The sequence below is a fragment of the Alternaria arborescens genome (assembly GCF_004154835.1).
Source record: "Alternaria arborescens strain FERA 675 chromosome Unknown contig_2, whole genome shotgun sequence".
Classification (NCBI taxonomy): domain Eukaryota; kingdom Fungi; phylum Ascomycota; class Dothideomycetes; order Pleosporales; family Pleosporaceae; genus Alternaria; species Alternaria arborescens.
In genome coordinates, this window is record NW_021167857.1 from 677,178 (window position 1) to 695,234 (window position 18,057).

Here is an 18,057-nt window from a genome sequence, read left to right on the forward strand (position 1 = left end):
CACGAGCTGGCGGCGAAGGCGTGGCGCCAAACCATTGCCCAGTGCTGAGCCTCTAGATATGTTTCGCAATAAGTTTCAATATCCGGTACGATCCGTTTATGCGCCTGATCGATGATGGTCCATCCATGCTCATCCGCTAGATGTTGGTATACCCTAATTCCGGTGCGTTGTGATGGCGCCAAAGCGGAACATTCTCAGGCGTACATATCATCATAGTCTTCTTCTTCATCGTCCGCAGGCGGGGGTGGCGGTTGCTTCTTCTTCAAAAGTTCTTTGCGATCCAGAGGGCATGTTGAATTCAGCTTAAGCCAAGGACCTATGCAGTCCAGATCGAAGCGATGATCCTCGTGGCACGGCAGCTGGACAACGAGGGGATATTTGTCTATGCATGTACCAATTAGCCGAGCTCCTCGTTCGCTTCACTGAGGCACGCGACCTACCTTCAAGGAATGGGTTCACACAGATGGGACATGTATCGGAAGGCTTCAGCGCTTTCTTCGGTACCCGCTCCAGTTCATCCAAGAAGCTGTTGGGCACACCCTTCAACTCTGTGGGCGGATCGTCGGCATTGGCACGGAGTACCTCAATCATGTTTGCCAACAGATCCCCATGTTCGTTGCTCTCGTCCGCTGGTCGTCCGCGCATAGTCTCAAAAGCGTTGGCAAGCAAGCGGAATGCCGCCGTCATGTTTTCGGGCTGCGGTAGAGCATTGGCATTTGTGTGAGCGTGGGGATCCGACGTGTCCACCAGTTCAAGCTGAGAAAAGAACGTCGAGAGGTCTGGTCGACGTGAGGGTTGTCGCGACTTGTCGTCCTCTGTGGAGATGTTGTGTTCGACTGTCTGCGTCAGTCTTTGCACGGCGCCTGTGTTTACCCGCAATTACCTTCGTAGCCAGACATGGTGGCGATTTGTCAGTGTTAGGTTGGGATTTGCGTGTCGGCCGATGTCGTTGCCAGCTGATTTTATGAAGCTACGCGGAGTAAACGCGTCACAGCAGCCTACAGCCCAACGACACGGAGAGGGCGACTGACCCCTCAGTTGTGGCGCAGGTGGCGTTGGGCCGCATTCGTCTTAGTGCCCACTAGCCACACCTCCACCCGACGGCCACTTGAACCTAGAACCAAACACCTCGCCTTGGTATTGTCATGCCATAGTCTTTTCCCTGGATAGGCCGCTGCCCTGTTCTCGTTGCATCGACATGTGGCGCAGTACTATCCGCCACCCCCTCGCACCCTCGCAGACCTCGAAGAAAACTTGGCACCAGGAAAGCTTATCCATGCTGTAGAGATTTTCTGTGCACCTACGCGTTCACTCATAGTAGATGGGAAGGTCAAGCGGCCGGTGTCAGTCGCCGGAAGCAACTGCGCAAGATTGCCATGTCAGTGTGCGCCTCCCCTATCGAGCGACGCTACCTGGGAACAGCCCTGGAGACAGGTCGTCGCTCGAGTAACACTTGACTCTGTGCGTATCTTTTTTATATCCGGGGAAACAAGCAAGTCAAGGCCAGGTACAAGTCTCGGCAAGACGCGACTCCATTGGAAACCACTGGCGCGCACTCGAAGCAGATAATTGGGGCGTTGTGGAGCCGGTGATCCAGATCATGCACAGCCTCCTAGTGCCCGCAAGTCGTCACGCACACATTTCACTGACATACCTCACAACACAACCAAAGGGGCGCAGCCGTAGCGGCAACACTGCTACAGGAGTCGGACACAAAAGGCGAGGCAGCCTCTGTGACACTTGAGGTCTGACGCTTCACACTGCCAGTAGGAGACTTACAGCGCACTCTATCACAGCTTTGACCGACGCCGACACTTATTACTTCTCTACAACACAATTCCCTCCATGTCGCTGCTCGTCATGTCCACAGATCCACCTTCCGCTTTAGATCGGTTATCGCCTTCCTGGATACGACGCCCAATGTCTCGACGATCGACGTCGCCCCAGAAAGAGTCACGGCCAACAACAGCAAACGGCCTACTTTCACCAGAGCCAGTACAAGCATCTAGCAACAGCGATGGCTCACGATCACCGCGCTCAAGTTCATCTGGTCGACGTGGTTCCGTTATGGAGTTAGTCAACAGGTTGCGCTCATCATCAAATGCCAGCCTCTCAAGCAACAAATCACAAGACGCGGACTTTAGTGAAATTGAAAATTGGTTCTTTGGATTTCGAAAGTACAACCAACTAGTCAGCAACACCATAACGCCGAACCAGGCCTATCCATCGAAGGAATTTTCGAAAGCCTCCAAAGCGTTGACGAAAAACTGCGGAGGCAACTTTCTTCACGGCCTGCCAGAGGCAGTATTTGATTTCTCTCTACTTTGGTGTCCTGCAGGGCAGATGATTAAGAAGGATGTCAACGAACCGTCCTGGAGCTGGACTGCATATGAGGGTCCGGTTAATTTTCCATTCGACCCTACTACCTGCCCAGATATTTACAAAATTCCACGGAGCGAGGGCGAATGGTTCCAGTCAGAGGTGGTAAACTTTCACATCGGGCCCGAGTCGGCGCAATATACAGTCCGACGCGAAAAGGGCAACTCCCTGCGCATCCGGTACCCGCCATATTTCCACGCACCACGCGGATCAGATCACAGCAACGAGTCGAATACGCTTCGTTTTACAGCACAAACCATCTCTGCGGACGCCTTCATTGCAGAACAAATACAGCATGAAGAGAAGGATATTCCATGCTCACACCTCATCAACGTTGAGAAGAATTCGCACTGCGGTGTCATAATGGATTACGAATCAGCGATATCTGAGCCATCATCCACAGGTCCCTTTGAGTTTGTTCTGCTATCTCGCAGCCTATGGCGCGAGCCCTCACCCGACAGCCGGAAACCTGGCTTGAACACCATGCACCCCCCAGGTACACCCATCTGGAACGGAGAGCGATTCCTTTGGGATTCGCGCGTCCACGACCATGACGAGCAATTTGCGACCGGACCCTGGAAGATGCTGAATGTCATGCTGATTAAGTGGGTCGGTGAGCATGCGGAGCGAGTGGCGATTGCGCGGATACACGAAGACGAGTGGCTACAACATAACCCTACGAGGGCGGACATTGTACTTCGTTGAATTTCTTTTGTTTGGTGACGCGCGTTTACGAAGGGCGTGATAGCGTCGGTTTCAACATGCTTGCGCACTACATGACGCGGCCTGTTTCTTTCTGGAGTGATGAGGCGGATAGTGTAGAAAGATACCATTTGATAGTGCTCTACAAGCACGGGACGTAGCACATTCTGCTACACGTTTGTTTTGTATCAATACAAGGGGATAGCATGACTCGCTCTCGATTCGGAGAGTGTTCTCATTTACCAGACGATACCAGATCAACTAGCTGTTCTCTTACTTAAACTCTTGCATCTATAGAAAGTCTTATTAGTTCTATAACGAGCTCCTCGACAACGGTCGCTCTGGCGGAAGTGCAGCTACACGATGTCTCTGCGTTGCAATTGCCAGTGATGTTGAGACTAATGTAAACAAACACAGCCTCTTGTCCTGGGTATAGCGGCTTCACGGTGAAGGTGAACTCGAATGGTCTGCCTTTAATCGTCCGCCATGCCTTGGCAAGACCTTGTTTTGATCTCAGTCCCTGGCCCCTTCCTCTATCGGCGTCCCGCCACTCGAACTGCGCAGATTTCGTATTTGGATTCCTTTGACCACCACAGAGTACAAAGCACTCGGAATACCATGTTCCAAAGGACATGAATGTCGAAGCTTGGATTGCATCAACGCGCATGTTTGCCAGAAAGAGGAGTGCGCTCGCGCGGGCGGGAAGGCAGCCTTGTGCGGGCTAACAGATGCTATGCATCATGTGAACCCGCACGTCGCTGAGTGAATTGTGGGATGTGGTGACGCTGTGCAGAGCGACTCACCGGTTCAGAGTGATATTATCTCTATTGCTGGACCCCGGGTAGATGGTGGTGGCTCAGCGGCGTCTTGGACTACGCGCCTGGACGAGCTTCTATCCTGAATAATTTCTGCATCGAACCTGGGCGACGAAAGACTATGAAAGAAGTTCTGTTGATGTATATATTTAGTCTCTATTCGAGTCTCCGACTAGGGGGTTTCATTGTGGGTAGGGATCATCGACCATGTCTCGATGACAAGCACATCGGAACAGGTGGGCTGGCATTAATGTACATTAGCATCGGACTGCAAACTCATAGCGTCGCAGCCTAATGATGATTATGATGATACAAGTTCTTGGTGCATTGAAATGACGTCTGGGTAGCGCAGGTGCCCAGCTTTACCGAGCTTTCGTCACCGGGGTCCAACTTTCGCGTCTCTGGACCCTGCATCGCGAACAAAACGCGTCCAGCCACCCCATTTTTCCAGAGGTCTATCCTAATGGCCACCGCACAACTTTTCGAACTTCTGTCTTGAGGAAGTGTTTTGCACATGGTCACATAAGATAACGTACGTTATTTAAGAAAGAACTACTGACTGTGCAAAGCGCTGGAACGCTACCAAAGGAAGATCACACTTAGATAGTGTAGTTTGCCGTACGACTCGATCTTCCTAAGCAATTGACCATCACCAGCGCTATTGTTGTGCCGGTAGGACGCCAAAGCATTCCCGACTCTCCATAAATTTCCTACTTCGCCGGCGTGTTCGGATACTTGTCTTCGCGATTACCATGCTTATGCGCCCAGGACGAGGCATCCATACCGCTATGCGTTGCCGTCATATATTTTCGGAACGCTGAAGACATCGAGACGACCTGCTTGAGGTGGGCTTCTGTTACTTCTGGCACTTTGCCGCTTGTTTTGTACTTGGCATCAAACACAGCCAACGCCACAGCGGTTTGGAAAGCTGACGAGGGTTTCTGTTAGTCAAATGGACGAATTTGCGACTGCTTGTCAGCTTACCGTTTCGAATTTCTCTACCATTCCATTCCAGAGCCTGAACGTCGCGGCTTTGGACATATCTCTTGGCGTCATACTCGTAGGTGATCTCAGGTCCGCCACGTTTGCGATCCTGCTGTAGCTTCTTGAACAGATTGTCCCAGATCTTTTCCCGTGCGTTATCGCTGAGCGGTTCATATCCAAGCGACAGATGAATGCGTGACATGAAAGCTTCGTCGAAGTGACCCACACGGTTTGTGGTCAGAAAGAGTATGCCCTGGAAGTAATCCAACGCCCGTAGAAACACTAAATCGGGTATCAGACTTGTTCCCTCATGGCCATGGGCTTACATTACCAGACACAATGCTGTTGCGCTTCAAGTCGTGAGTCGTGCGCTGCTCAAGATATACATCTGCTTCGTCAAGCAGAACTATAGCATCCCAATCACTGGCCCTCTTGAAGTAGCGCAACAGGCTCTCCTCTAACGCTTCGGGCTCGTGACCTAGGTCGGCTGCGGTGATGCTAAGCAATGGTCGCCTGGTATATTCGGCAACAGATTCTAGAAAGCAATCAGCATATCTGCTACAAGGTCATTTGAATGAAGTTCTACCAGCCGTGAGTGTTTTCCCAGTACCGGGAGGGCCATGCAGCAGGATGATCTGGCCCTCGCCTTTACCGTGGATGAAGTCTGCACTGAATCTTGAAGACTGGTCACTATCGGTGTAAGTCCGAGCTATTGCCTTGATCATCTCCTTGTTGTTGTCTTCCATCACGAGACTACTGATAGCGTCTTCAGCCATGTTCGCTTGTTCGAGTCCTTCAACAGCCAACAGATCTTACTTGAAGTCAGCCGGCATGTCTCAGTATGAATTCAAGAACGTACCGTATGTTCGATCTTTCAAGACAAACGCAAACATATGAGAAGCCATGATCTTATACTGTTGACGCTCAAGCGCTTCAGTCTTACTGGGTACAATATCGAGGTAATCACTGAAAGGTGTTTTATCGTATGTCTCCTGCAAGTCATAGGACATTCGGCAATCCTTGCACTCACAGCGCGCCACGCGGGTCGCCACGCGAACGGTTTCCGTGAATGCGAGAGGGACATGATGAGTAAGGTGGTCAAACTCCTTTTCATTCCAGGGCGAGGAGGCATGTTCGACGACAACACGAGCACGTTTGTACTACCACTCATTAGCCGCAACACGTTCAAATAAAGACCAAGAACCCTACCGTCTTATGCGCAACCTTTAAACCATTGCCTGTATACTGTAGGAAAGCTGGTGCTTTAGAGTAAGCAAAGTAGTGTTTGCCACGCTCGACAAGCCTTTCTTCCAATTTGCCACTGTCATTGTCATCAATGAAGCGAGATGGAAAAACGGTGAGACTTGTGATATCTCGTTCGTTATCAAAGACCTTAATCTGAAGGTTCCGGAGGCGGGGTGCTAAGTATCTCCCATCAAACATCAGGTTCCAGACAAGGATATTATAACTGCGATCGATCTTTTCCCCTCCACGCTGAGAGGGCCCCCCATGCACCGAGTGTAATATATATGCATTGAGAGATCCATCATTCTCTCTAACGTATACCTCGGTTCCCGTTTTGAGCAGCAACCAGTACGTAGCAAATGTGACAGTGGGTGTCTTCCTTTCAAGGCGCGCTTTAAATTCCTCGGTCGGCACACCAGACTTCGAATGCAGGTAATCGTTGAGGAGGGTCAGATGCTCATCGAACTTCTCATTGAAAAAAGTGGTATGCTTGTTACGGAGAGCTGCGATTTTGTTCTGGTACTCAAGCAAGTCTGGAAGATAGTGAAAGAGTTCTTGGTAAGGGTGATAGAACAGGCCAGTGACTAGATCGTTCGCCCGCTCTTCGGATGAATCGACCGTGTACGTGATCATAGACTTGAGAACGTTGAGAAGATACTGAGAGTTGATCCTCAGGCTTGTGTCGACGACGCGATCATGGGCTCCAAGCTTCGTCTTCTTGCCATCGGTGATTTCTCCGGTTGTCTCTGTGTCCTGATGATGCGGTGATAAAACATCCTTGATCTCTTGTAACGCAGGTAGTCTATCATTGTTGTCGGCAACCTCGAATTCCACAGGTTCCTTGTATATCTTTGTTGTAACCAAATACTCTTTATCGTCGGCCCCACTTCGTCGGAAGTTAACAACATATTGCACACTGCTTTCGTATTGTTTACTTTCTGGCGGATCTGAATCGTCTGAATCGTCCGAGTCATACGCAGAGTGAGCCCAAAAGTCAATCTGAGAGTCATGCTCGATAACCTCTTCCCAAGTTTGCGGATGTATGAAGCCGTTGACGCTGTGAAAGATGGTGATGTCGCCATTACTGATGTCACGCAGAGTGTCTTCATCTTCGCGATACCACTCCATTAGAAGTGCTTCCATGGCCTGTAGTAGTCAGCAGCTACATTCGCAGTGTATGTAGGTTAGAAGCCTACACGCCAGGAGTAACACGCCGTCCAAGGCACGACGTAACGTTCCGAACCGCCGAATCTAACTTTGATATAGCGTTGCTCGCTTCTCTTATCTGTTACCACCTTCAAGTCGGTGTTAGTGTTGGAATCAGCTGCGATCGCCTTGTTTATAGCGGAACTGAGACGTTCCATGAGAATCTTTTCTCTGTGCTTCTCTTTAGGAAGTTTAGTCTCATGAGGAGGATGGTCTACAGAGTCTGTCAGTCATGTATCTTCATTTAGACTTGCAATTCTTACTGCTGGCATCAGCAGTTTTGTCAGCCTCATGAGACTCTTCTGAAGTCGCTGTTGTGGAAGGTACACCTCCCACGTCATCGGTGAAGATAGAGGCATCTTTGTCACCGTCAATAGTTGAGGCATTTTCAACAGGCTCGGAGGTATGAACAGAGTGCTGAGCTACGTTGTGTTGTGGAACATTCTGCATAGAGACCGGCAAAGGAATCTCTACAGCTGCCATGGCGGGCAGCCGTAGACCCGAATGGCTCTCGATGGGTAACAATCCCCAGTAATCAATAGAGCCTGAGCAAAGAGTACTGTGATAAATGCAAGCATATGATCAATGCATGATTTCTTGCCCGCGTTGAGTAGACAGCGTTGAGTAGACAGCGTTGAGGAGGAAAGGAGTGCGAAAGAGCTTAACGGATCGAAGACGGCCTCGCGTTGGGCTACGGTGAAATTGACTAGGTACTGATCTGCCTGAATCGGGAATAGATCATCAATCTCACCGGTCAGTATATCTGTACTATACTCAACGTATGCATGAGCTGATATAAGAAGGGTGGTAAGCAGCTAAATACACCCACTGTGACCTAGTTGTGGCGTTTGTGGCAGGATACGCCATGCAACAGACTACAAACAGCCCGCTTGAAAGTACACGAGGTAGCACAGAGATAACGATAAACAGGCTGCGATTCGTTAGAATAAACACATGGCATGCATATCATACTCAGCCTTGGAGGCGGAGGATTGATCTGCATAATCGTGACCAATACAGCGCGGGGTATGCATAGCCTCGTTCGTGTTATGCAGATAGTCGAGTAATATGGACTTCAATCTTGTTTCCACATCTGCTGAAATGTCGGTTGGAGACGCTTTTGCACAAAACGAGGTCGAGCACCAGGAAGGATTGACTCTGGTAAGAAGATTTACAGGTGAACTGAAAGGCGATACAACGCTCGAGCGCGCTACTACCGGTGCGCAACAAGAGCAAGATGCCATCGCAGAAGCGCGCATGGAAGCACGAATGCGGGCTTTGCTTCAGGATGAGAATCCAAGGTCGGTTTAAACGTGCGTACCTTGAAATCTAGAGGCTGACAGGTGTGGAAGCAATGCTCTTTTTCACGAGGCTGAGACCGCCAGGCTTTTGTTGTTGAAGACACGCCAGATGTTTGAAACACCAGAACAACCGTCGACATTAGCGAAGATAGGTCTGACTCGAAAGACGGCTCGAATGACGGCGAACGAAGCCCTAGAGAGCAGAAACGTCTACGGTTTTACTCAACTAAGTGATTATGTGAACGGTCTTGAAAGTGCATGGAAGAGCAAACAGTCGAATGTGAGATAATAACCACGAAGGCAGACGATTGAATGTACCATACTTACCAGATTGTTAGTCTGCTCAGCGATTTCGGAGACTCTGTGGCGGACTCGATGCCCACAAGAATGCATTTGCGATCTTTCCATCCCAGAACGACTACACATCTGCATTATGTGGTAGTCTTAAATTCATCATTGCTGCTGCCGTCAATCACGATGAAATCGCCGATACCATCTCGGAGACTGTGACTGCGATTACTGAGAAAGCAGCACGCGCCGCCAAGATCTTACTGGTCTTGTACACGCGTGAGATACGGATGTTGTTCTCAGAACTCTACGCGCGCGTGTTCAACTTTTATCGCGACGCCATAGAATGGTATATGAAAAGCAGAACCTCACGTTTCTTTGCTAGCTTCAATGAGAAGATGAAGGATCGATACGTAAAGGCCGCAAAAGAGATTGAGGATACCGTTGCTGAGATGTATCGGTTACAGAACATTGCTCAATTTGCTATGCAAAAGATCATGCATACTGAACAAGAGCGGCACAATGAGATTATGCGACAAAGACATCAAAGTCCCGATGCATCTGACCTGATATTCGCAGGGGGAAGAGCACAGCAGTTGCTGTTGAGCTTGCATAAGAGTATGTGCATCCAAGCCTCTGCTGTCCAATCTGTACCAAATTCTGGGCGTGGCGAGTTCCCGGCTCTTTTCAATGGAAACACAAAGGCACCCGATCTGATCAATCGCGTAACTGCAGGGAAGCTGGCTGCCGATCTGCAGCACTATGTTGTCGGGACTGAAGGTCACTCTCTCTTCAATGACGGTAGCTTTTGGCTTCCAGAGATCGACGTAGCCTCGAAACTCCAGGATTGGATAGGGAACGAAGCAAGCTCTCCTACGTTATGGATTACGACCTTGGAGTTTTCACCGCCTGATATACCAGGCTCACGGGCAGCTGCTTTGAATGCACTGGTCGCAGCATGGACAGCAGAGCTCCCAATCATATCGCATTTCTGTGAGCGACCTCGGTTTGCGACACTTGAAAGAGATCGCGACGTCGAGAAAGTCGGTCTGCTTGGAATGGTGTACAGTCTGATCGCTCAGCTTTTGCAATTCGAGTTCGAAGACGACGCGTTCGGAGTTGTTCAGTCGCGGGTAGAAAAGCTCGACGGGTCAGATGAAAGTTGGCCGACTGCTCTTGAGATGCTCTCGGCTCTCTTGCAAGCGACTCCGCATCTCGGAACATGCGTTATAGATGGTCTAAACGATCTGACGTTCGCAGCGGGCGCAAGTTGGTGCAATGACTTTCTTCAGATCCTCTTCAGGCACCAGGGGTCTTTCGCAGGCCGCTTTCGGATCCTGCTTACTACCGCCGGTCAGTCTCGAGTGGTGCAAGACCATGTGAGCATCACCGATCGTGTGTTCACTCAGACCGGAACGCGGGAGGTCATTCGCAACGGGCAGTGGTATGACAGATTGGAAAGCTGAGTCGTAGCTGGAATGTGCGATGAAGGTTCGGGAATGCAGGGACCAAAAGCTTGGCTGTTCCCACCCTACTACGGCCAGTCTGGAAAACTTCTGAGGTTTCTTCCATGTTAAAGATAATAATTCAAAGTGGTATATCAACAACTCCGCGCTTCATATGCATCGTACAGAACCAAAAACCCAAACATGTATCGCCTGACCAATGCACAGCCCCACATTCAGAACATAGCCAACCAAGGCTATGTAAGATCCAGAACCTCTACGGCGCTCTCTCTCCATTTCCGCCTATCTCTTCCCTTTGGTACAACTCCCGCTACACTGTCCCCCGTTTCCTCAGGGCTGTCCACGTCCACAAAGTCCCAAGCACCGACAATGCTTTTCCGCAAAACGATTGCTCGCTTTTTCTTCTCTCGTGTCTTCCATGCTGCTGGCGGTGACGTTCGAGATGGCAATTGTGGTGAAGTCGATTCGTGGCTGCGCGGTGATCGGCGGAGAGAAGAAGGTGATGTGTGAGTCGGTGGGGGAGATGCTGGTGTAGGGGCTGCAGGTTTCCCACGAGGTTCTGGTGCGCGTTCAATCACCGGCGATGAGAGCTCCGTCAGGTCAAGCGTATCGGCCTTTGGAGACACTGATTGTGGTCTCGTTGGGAGGAGTCCTGGTGACGTGAGATCCAGGGCATCATGTTTTGGCGATTCTGATCTTGGCTTCGCTGGAACAAGGCGTGGCGATGTGAGGTCAAGAGATTCGACTTCAGAAGGCGCTGACATGGTTTTGCTGAGACGAGGCGAGGTACGGCGAGTTCGCGATACACCAAACACATCTTTTATGCTCTTCTTCTTATTAGACGTAGAGGATGCTGTAGAGATGTGTGACGCATTCGATGATATCGACGTCAATGGTGGACGCGTCGTAGATGTTGTTGTGGGATGTTGTACGCTGCTACTTCGCTGGTGTCGCGTTGACCGTTCCGGCGAAGAAAGGGTCAAATCCAGCGAGTCTGCTTCTTCCGATAGAGATCGGAGCTTTGGTGGTGCTGGGACTGGTGCTGCATCGAGTGCTGGTGTCACACCTCGCCGTTTAGTCGGAGTGACCGATGCTCGCCATGCATCCAATGTTGCCTGCGATGCTACAGACACACCCCGAGACGCTCTTGCAGCCGGTGCGGCTTTCGTGTTCCGTGTTCTTGCTTTCTTCGCGGGCAGTTGAGAAGGAGAGGGATGTGCTGGTGAGTCCGCCAAGTCCAATACTTCTATCGTATCCAGAAGGGGTGGTGTAGAAGGCCGACCGAGGATACTGCTGGTATTAGCCGGTAGCGTCTTCGAACGTTGGATCGGTGCGCGTCTTCTCCGTTTGCTCACACTTGGAGGTAGGTCTGGGAGAACAGGAGATAGCGACTTCTCACGTTCAGGACGTGGTGGCGGTACTGTGACCCGAGTCCTCACCGGGGAAGAAGAAAGTAGGCTAACCACATCGTCTTCCTGTGGCACAGGCTTCCGGACAGGGAGAGGAGGTTCGACAGTCTTTTCTTGTGTCTTCGCAAGGGCTCGCGAGAGCTTTGAGCCCGGTTTGGTTACTTTGGCGAAGGTTTCGATGCGAGCCTGTGGTTGATCTCCGGCAGTCTTCGTTCGCCTGGGTGCGGCCTTGGCCTTTGGTGCAGCGTTGCCAGACTCCTGCACAGTTGCTGCACGCTTGGGCTTCTGCTTCGTCTGTCGCTCGACTTCCCAGTCCTGAACTTTGAGTGGTACGCCAACCCTGACGAAGGTCTCCATCACCCATATCCGCGCAGCTTTCTCTGGGTCAAACTTCGTAGGTCCGCGCTTCTTGGGTCCATCTTCTTCCAGATCATCGTCATCGAGATCTGCATCCCCTCCAGCTTGTTGGGAACTGGGTGGTGGCAGTTCCACATCGTCGTCCGGATCTTCCTTGCTAAGGTCGATTTTCACAAGCTCGATAGGCGTGAAGCTGACCCGTAGTTCAGTACAGTTGTCTGTGACTGGGTGCTGTCGTTTCCCATGTAACCCTTTGATGAGAAGGGCTTCGTCTTCTTGTATGGCCTGGATATCGTTTGAGGGCAACCGATCGAGGCTTCCAGCACGTAAGCGTAGCTGTCGCACCACCAATGATGGCGCTAGACTGCGAACAAAGTGTTTTGCGCCTTCGAGCTTGACCCAGTCGAACGCATCATGGGTAAACTCGCGTAATCCCGAAAAGTCGATGTCCTGATCCCAGTGGATTGACCGGCGTAATTTGTCCAATCCAGCTTGATTTGAAATCGCCGGATGTGTGTAGTAACCTAGAATGTCCAGTCGCGGGAAGTCGTCTGGGATTTTGAGAGCGCCATGCTTCCGCTTGAAGAGTTTGCTCTCATTCGTCTTTAGCTCATGCTGTAGTCGCTCCCGCCACTCGGCCATGGCTCTGGAGTCGTTCTTGGAGATCTTGCATAGGTCTGCGCCAAAGCCTGCCTTCGCCGCCTCGCATGCTGTCTTCGGACCACATCCAGGTATACCCTCAGGAACGTAGTCTCCTCCGCTCATGAGCGCGACCAAGATCATACCCTCGCGATCCAACCCTGACGGTCCGTTCTTCGTTTCGACCGCATCGTATACGTTGACGTGGGTTGGTGTTTTTCCAGACTTCTCCGGTGACCAGTTGCGTATCGTGATGCCACTTCCGAACATGAGAGTGTCTACATCTTCACTCAAAACAGCATCCACAATCCCCTCTCGCTGGAGCAGCGCGCATTCTGCCTCAGCTTCGCCAGGCGCGAGATGTATAGGGTATCCAAACTGCTTCAACAGCTGCTTTGCGAGAAATTCAGGGATGGAGGCGACGTTCGGACCAGTGCGTTTGTTGCGCTTGAAGGGCGGCTTGTTCGGTCCATCGAAGACGAAGACGGGATGGATCGCAAGGGAGATGAGACGCAGGAGGCGATAGTAGAAGGTGCGCAAAGCGGGGTTTGTGCCGCCTATTCACGTTTAGCATAACTCAAGCACGCGCGAAACCGGGAGTGTTAACCTTTGCTAGCCTGTATCTGAAAAAGCCATATGGATGTGTCGATAGCAATGCGCAGTGGACGACCGGTCTCTTCGAACTTTTCAACAGCAAGCTTAGAGAGGGCTACGCGCTTTCCCGGGCCAATCTCCTTGTAGATACTGCGAGAATTAGTAGAGACCAACTCCGTGCAGAATGCGCAGCTTACCCATGAATACCCATCGCGACTCCATAACCTGCAAACGACTGTGTGGCAGGCTGCCTTGTTCGTGGTGTCGCGACTAGCTGGGGGTTGATAAGATAGTTACCCTGACAACGTCGCGTGGCCCGTCCCGCATTCTGACGGATGCACGTTTGTTCCCCACCTGTACCATTCCTATCGCACTAACATCCAAGACACCCCTCGGAACGGTCTCCAAGACATGGCGCCCCGCGGTCGAAGCGCAACGGCAGGTGACGATGCCCATACCGACCGCAGTTACGATTCGAGCCCGGATCCGCTGGCCATCTCCTTTGACGGCTCCATCCCCATGTCAGGACGAAAACCCTTGCCAAGAGATTCAATGCCACGAAGCTCGCCGAGCAAGCAAAACCGCAGACTCGAGGCATCTGAGATGATGTTCTCCTCGCCCACCAAGTCGATGATCATGAGCACACCACGAGCGGGCGGCGCAAGCCCCTGGCGCATCAAGGTCACCGTCCAGGCCGAGCCCGGAAGTGACGAAGTAAACGCTGAGTCGCCATCCGTGAAGCGAGTCACGAGAACGAAGACAACGACGGTACCATTGAAGGATCACGAGGCGTCATCTCCCGTCAAACGCCCTCGCGGACGGCCCAGGAAGTCTGACGTAGGGGCCACCCCGAAGCCAAAGCGAAAGGGAACACCAGTCAAGAGAGCCGCACGATCTAGGTCCCCGGAGACCAACATGAAGACTGGGGAGTCGAGCGCAGCCGACGTGGATACCGATGTACCGCCCAAGAAACGGAGAGGGCGGCCCAGGAAGAACGTGCAACTACCGCCAGAGATATCAGACACACGAGAAGGCTCTGCGCAAGATGTCACGCCCGTATATCCTTCAAGCTCGAAGTCGGGGACCTCAAGGAAGAGCGCCCACTTCGCAGATTTCCCCGGCCCCACTACCGAGACCATGAGCGATGCGGTGATGCACGCTGAGGAGCTACCCAATCTAAGCTCGCCGATACAAAGAAGCATGCGACAGGATCTACGGACGCGACAGGGCACTCCGCATGCGAACAAGGTGGTGCTAATGGAATCTGACGAACACGAAGAGGAGGGAAGCGACGTTCTTACACCGGATAGTGGAGAGGACGGGGATCCTATACCAACCAGTGAAGGTGCCGATGTCGATGTTGATATCTCTGAAGACGGTCACGCAAGCCTACCAACACCCAGCGAAAGCTCCGTTCACTCCAGCGACGCAGGTGATGACTACGGTCAAGCCTTCGAGGACGACGGACCCGAAGACGGAGATGCCGCAGGATTCGGCTCTGACCAGGCCATGACGAGAATGGTCGACGACACCACTATTCAGAACGAGAGCTTCACCATGATATCTCTCGATACACTGCTTAGCAATGGGCCACGTAGTCCGCCCAAACCAGAAGAGGCACAGAACACCACGGCCCCAATTGTCAAGTCATCACTCAGGAACGAGTACACCAGGCCGTCCGTAGACACGACGCATGATGCTGGGCCATCGGATTCTGAAGAGCTCGCACTACCGCCACCTGAAGCTTCTACAGCGCCAGCTGACTCTGTACGGCCAAAATTACCGCGCTTTGTGACGCCTGTTGTAGATGCCGATCTTCCATCAGCACCGCCCGCTCTTGAGTCCGTTCGTTCCAAATCACAAACGCCAACGCTCGGTCGCGTGGTTACTGCTGGTGTAGCTTTGCAAGGTTTATTGGATCCCAATCGTCTTAGTCTTACGCCAGAACCTTCTCAACAGGCACTCAACCAGAAGCGCGGTTCATTAGATGACCTGTTCCGAGGCTTCAGCGAAGGCACCCGGAAAGAGCTTCAGGCAGGTTTGCGTCTTGGTGAGCAGCTCGCTGAGGGCCAAACACACGAAGAGAGTGCGCCAGGTCCTTCGAGCCCTATCAGGAGTCTTCCTACAATGGCTACCAGACAAGGTGTGTTCCGAACGCAACGAAAGTATCGTCAGTCACGCCTTATTACACCTGAAGACCAGGACCATGACGCGATACCAGAGGAGCCAGTATCAACAGAGCCAGCACCAGCAGAACCCATACCTATGGAGGGTGAGGTGCAATATCCGAATCTGAATGTTGAAGAAGAGGAATCCGAGGAGGAGGAGGAGCACCAACAGGAAGAGGAGGCACCGCTAAGTCCAGCAAGAAGCGAGGGTGAGATGAGCTGGCGAGTCGACACACCTCCCGCGAAACGTCCTGGCTTATCATCAAGAAACAATGTGACCGAAGAAGCCCAGCAAGATCAGCCTGCAAGACAGACCAAGAAACCTGCGCAATGGGACGACTTCGCTGACATCTGGCAAGAAGAGGCCAGTCGCTCGTTAATTTCAGCTGAGCCAGAGGAAGTGCCTGCAGAGAAGGAAGAATCTTTGCATGACATCTTTACAGAGAACATCCCAACCAAGCCGGCTCGTGGTCAGCTCCTAAGAGAGTGGCGTCGCAAGAGGGCGAACGAACTCCGCCGCGGCGGTGAAGTAGAACCACAGAAAGAGCCCAGTCCTGCACAGCCAGAGCCCGAAGTTGCAGACCAACCAGAGGATGAAGAAGAAGAGCAAGGCAGTGATGTTGTGACGCCATTATCCGAAGACAAGCCAATGCAGGATGGAGATGAGTCGAGTCCAGCGAGCGAGGCTAGTGATGACACTGGTACATTCTTCCAGTCGAACATGCCGAACGTCTTCAATCAGAAGCAACCATCGCGATTCGAGCAACGGAGGCCGAGACGACAAGAAAAGGAGAAAGTCAGTTTGGAAGAGCTTCTTGACCAAGGCGAAAGCTACGTTCCAGAGTCTTCGCCGCCAATGGCAACAAAGAAGCCATCTCCACCAACAAAGACGAACCCGTTCATTGACACACCACCTCGTTTTCCAGCTTTGATGAGCTCACCTAAAAAGAGCAGTCCTTTGAGGAGAGAGCTTCAAAGTGCCGATATCTCAACAAGTTCGATCCAGTTTGAAGAGTCGACGCTACCACTTGCGCAAAGCTCACCATTCCACACTATTGTTGATGGTGATAGCAAGATCTCTGCAGCATCCGATCAACGACAGTTTCGTGTGGAGATGGAGGGTAACACAGCTTCTACTATAGTTCGTGTCCGCGAAGAAGCGAATGAGTACCTTGACGCCTATGAGCCGCAAGAGCGGACCCTGAACGAAATCACGGAGATCACCGAGGAGCCGAGCAGGTTTGCATCAAGTCCGCCGAAGATGCAGCAGCGGTTCCAGCAGAGCTTGTTGTCAGCACGTAAGCCCTCGCCGCTCTCCAAGGTTTCGCAGCGTTCGAACGAGCCTCCCGCACCATCATCGGCGCGTTATACCGGACCGCAAGTTGTCGACGACTCAATAGAGACTTCTTCCAGCGTTCAGTCGCAAGCCAGCCCTGAAGTAGCCGCTCGCGAACAACCGACTCTTCTCGATCGCGTAAAGTCTACCATTACACGACCACCTCCTCCCGCACCACATCCGATCATCTCGCGCCTAACACCACTTCCAAAGATCGAGCCTTGGACAAGGACACACTACAAGGCGCTCGACAAACTCTACACAACGCACCTCAAGCACCCTGCGCTCTTCTGTCCATCCATTGTTCCCCCTACGCCACTTTCAAATACCAACGGCTACCTCCTGCGACAGTTCATATCCAAGAACGGAAACTTACCTTACGTCGGCGCCACGTTCCACGCCTGGGGTTACAGCATGGTCATGACCGAGGAGCTGGTTGTCATGTGCAGCGTGTTCATGCAGCTTCTGAGTCTGCAGGATGAAGAGGAGTATTTTGAGGTCACTGGAAAGAGGCTCCAGATGGGTGATTGTGCGCCTGGTAACCTTGGCGATCTAATCACTGGTCAGGAGGTATTGAGGCGGCTTGCTACTGTCGTTATGGGCGAGAGTGTAAGAAGAGATGAGAGGGAGGGTAGGGAGATTGATCGTAGCGGTGGTTTGGAGGTTGAGTGGCCGCGGCGCGGTCGATGAGTGTTGGCTCAGTACACTGATTGTATTTGGCGTTTGGGGTTGTTGACATTGGATATAATGCGATGATACCAGTTCTTTTGTTTAGGGTCAGGCTTTTTGGATTTTGTAGGATACCAAGATACCTCGGCGATGCGATTTCAATGTTATCAATCACCTACCAAGACTTCACTCATATGACACATGATTACAAAAAGGAAATAGACCCGACGCTCTTTGTCTACTATAGACCTAGATCGAGCCCAAAAATCGAGCAAAAAAGGAAGATATATCAGGGCTCAACCGGGATTTGCTAACACATGTTAGTGGTTGATGGAGGCCTGAATCGAACTCTGAACTTACAACCCGGGACCTCCTGCACTTAAGCTTGGGAACCCCTATTGGTGTTGTTAGGACACTGCTCGTCTTGTAGCATGTTGGCGAGCTTACAAAGCAGGAATCATACGACTAGCTGATTGGATGTTAGTCGTGGACTTTGCCT

General features: G+C 51.7%; 6 protein-coding genes across 6 annotated transcripts; 3 read left to right on the forward strand and 3 right to left on the reverse strand.

The window, feature by feature from the left end:
• Window positions 1-194: 194 nt before the first annotated feature.
• Window positions 195-899, reverse strand: AA0111_g1060 (hypothetical protein; the record flags this gene model as incomplete). Its single annotated transcript, XM_028644369.1, has 3 exons — window positions 195-382; window positions 441-836; window positions 884-899. The coding sequence occupies 3 exons, from the start codon at window positions 897-899 to the stop codon at window positions 195-197; spliced, it is 600 nt and encodes a 199-aa protein (XP_028511477.1).
• Window positions 900-1,860: 961 nt separating this feature from the next.
• AA0111_g1061 (hypothetical protein) lies at window positions 1,861-3,084 on the forward strand (the record flags this gene model as incomplete). Its single annotated transcript, XM_028644380.1, has 1 exon — window positions 1,861-3,084. The coding sequence occupies one exon, from the start codon at window positions 1,861-1,863 to the stop codon at window positions 3,082-3,084; it is 1,224 nt and encodes a 407-aa protein (XP_028511476.1).
• A 1,522-nt stretch (window positions 3,085-4,606) lies between these two features.
• On the reverse strand, window positions 4,607-7,814 carry AA0111_g1062 (hypothetical protein; the record flags this gene model as incomplete). Its single annotated transcript, XM_028644391.1, has 8 exons — window positions 4,607-4,824; window positions 4,881-5,162; window positions 5,212-5,415; window positions 5,467-5,691; window positions 5,740-6,040; window positions 6,090-7,271; window positions 7,322-7,545; window positions 7,595-7,814. 8 exons carry the CDS (start codon window positions 7,812-7,814, stop codon window positions 4,607-4,609), a joined length of 2,856 nt encoding a protein of 951 aa, XP_028511475.1.
• Window positions 7,815-8,399: 585 nt separating this feature from the next.
• On the forward strand, window positions 8,400-10,386 carry AA0111_g1063 (hypothetical protein; the record flags this gene model as incomplete). The annotated part of the gene is made up of 3 exons (XM_028644402.1): window positions 8,400-8,632; window positions 8,684-8,912; window positions 8,971-10,386. 3 exons carry the CDS (start codon window positions 8,400-8,402, stop codon window positions 10,384-10,386), a joined length of 1,878 nt encoding a protein of 625 aa, XP_028511474.1.
• Window positions 10,387-10,622: 236 nt separating this feature from the next.
• AA0111_g1064 (hypothetical protein) lies at window positions 10,623-13,596 on the reverse strand (the record flags this gene model as incomplete). Its single annotated transcript, XM_028644413.1, has 3 exons — window positions 10,623-13,348; window positions 13,399-13,535; window positions 13,583-13,596. 3 exons carry the CDS (start codon window positions 13,594-13,596, stop codon window positions 10,623-10,625), a joined length of 2,877 nt encoding a protein of 958 aa, XP_028511481.1.
• A 200-nt stretch (window positions 13,597-13,796) lies between these two features.
• On the forward strand, window positions 13,797-17,579 carry AA0111_g1065 (hypothetical protein; the record flags this gene model as incomplete). Its single annotated transcript, XM_028644426.1, has 1 exon — window positions 13,797-17,579. The coding sequence occupies one exon, from the start codon at window positions 13,797-13,799 to the stop codon at window positions 17,577-17,579; it is 3,783 nt and encodes a 1,260-aa protein (XP_028511480.1).
• Window positions 17,580-18,057: the final 478 nt, after the last annotated feature.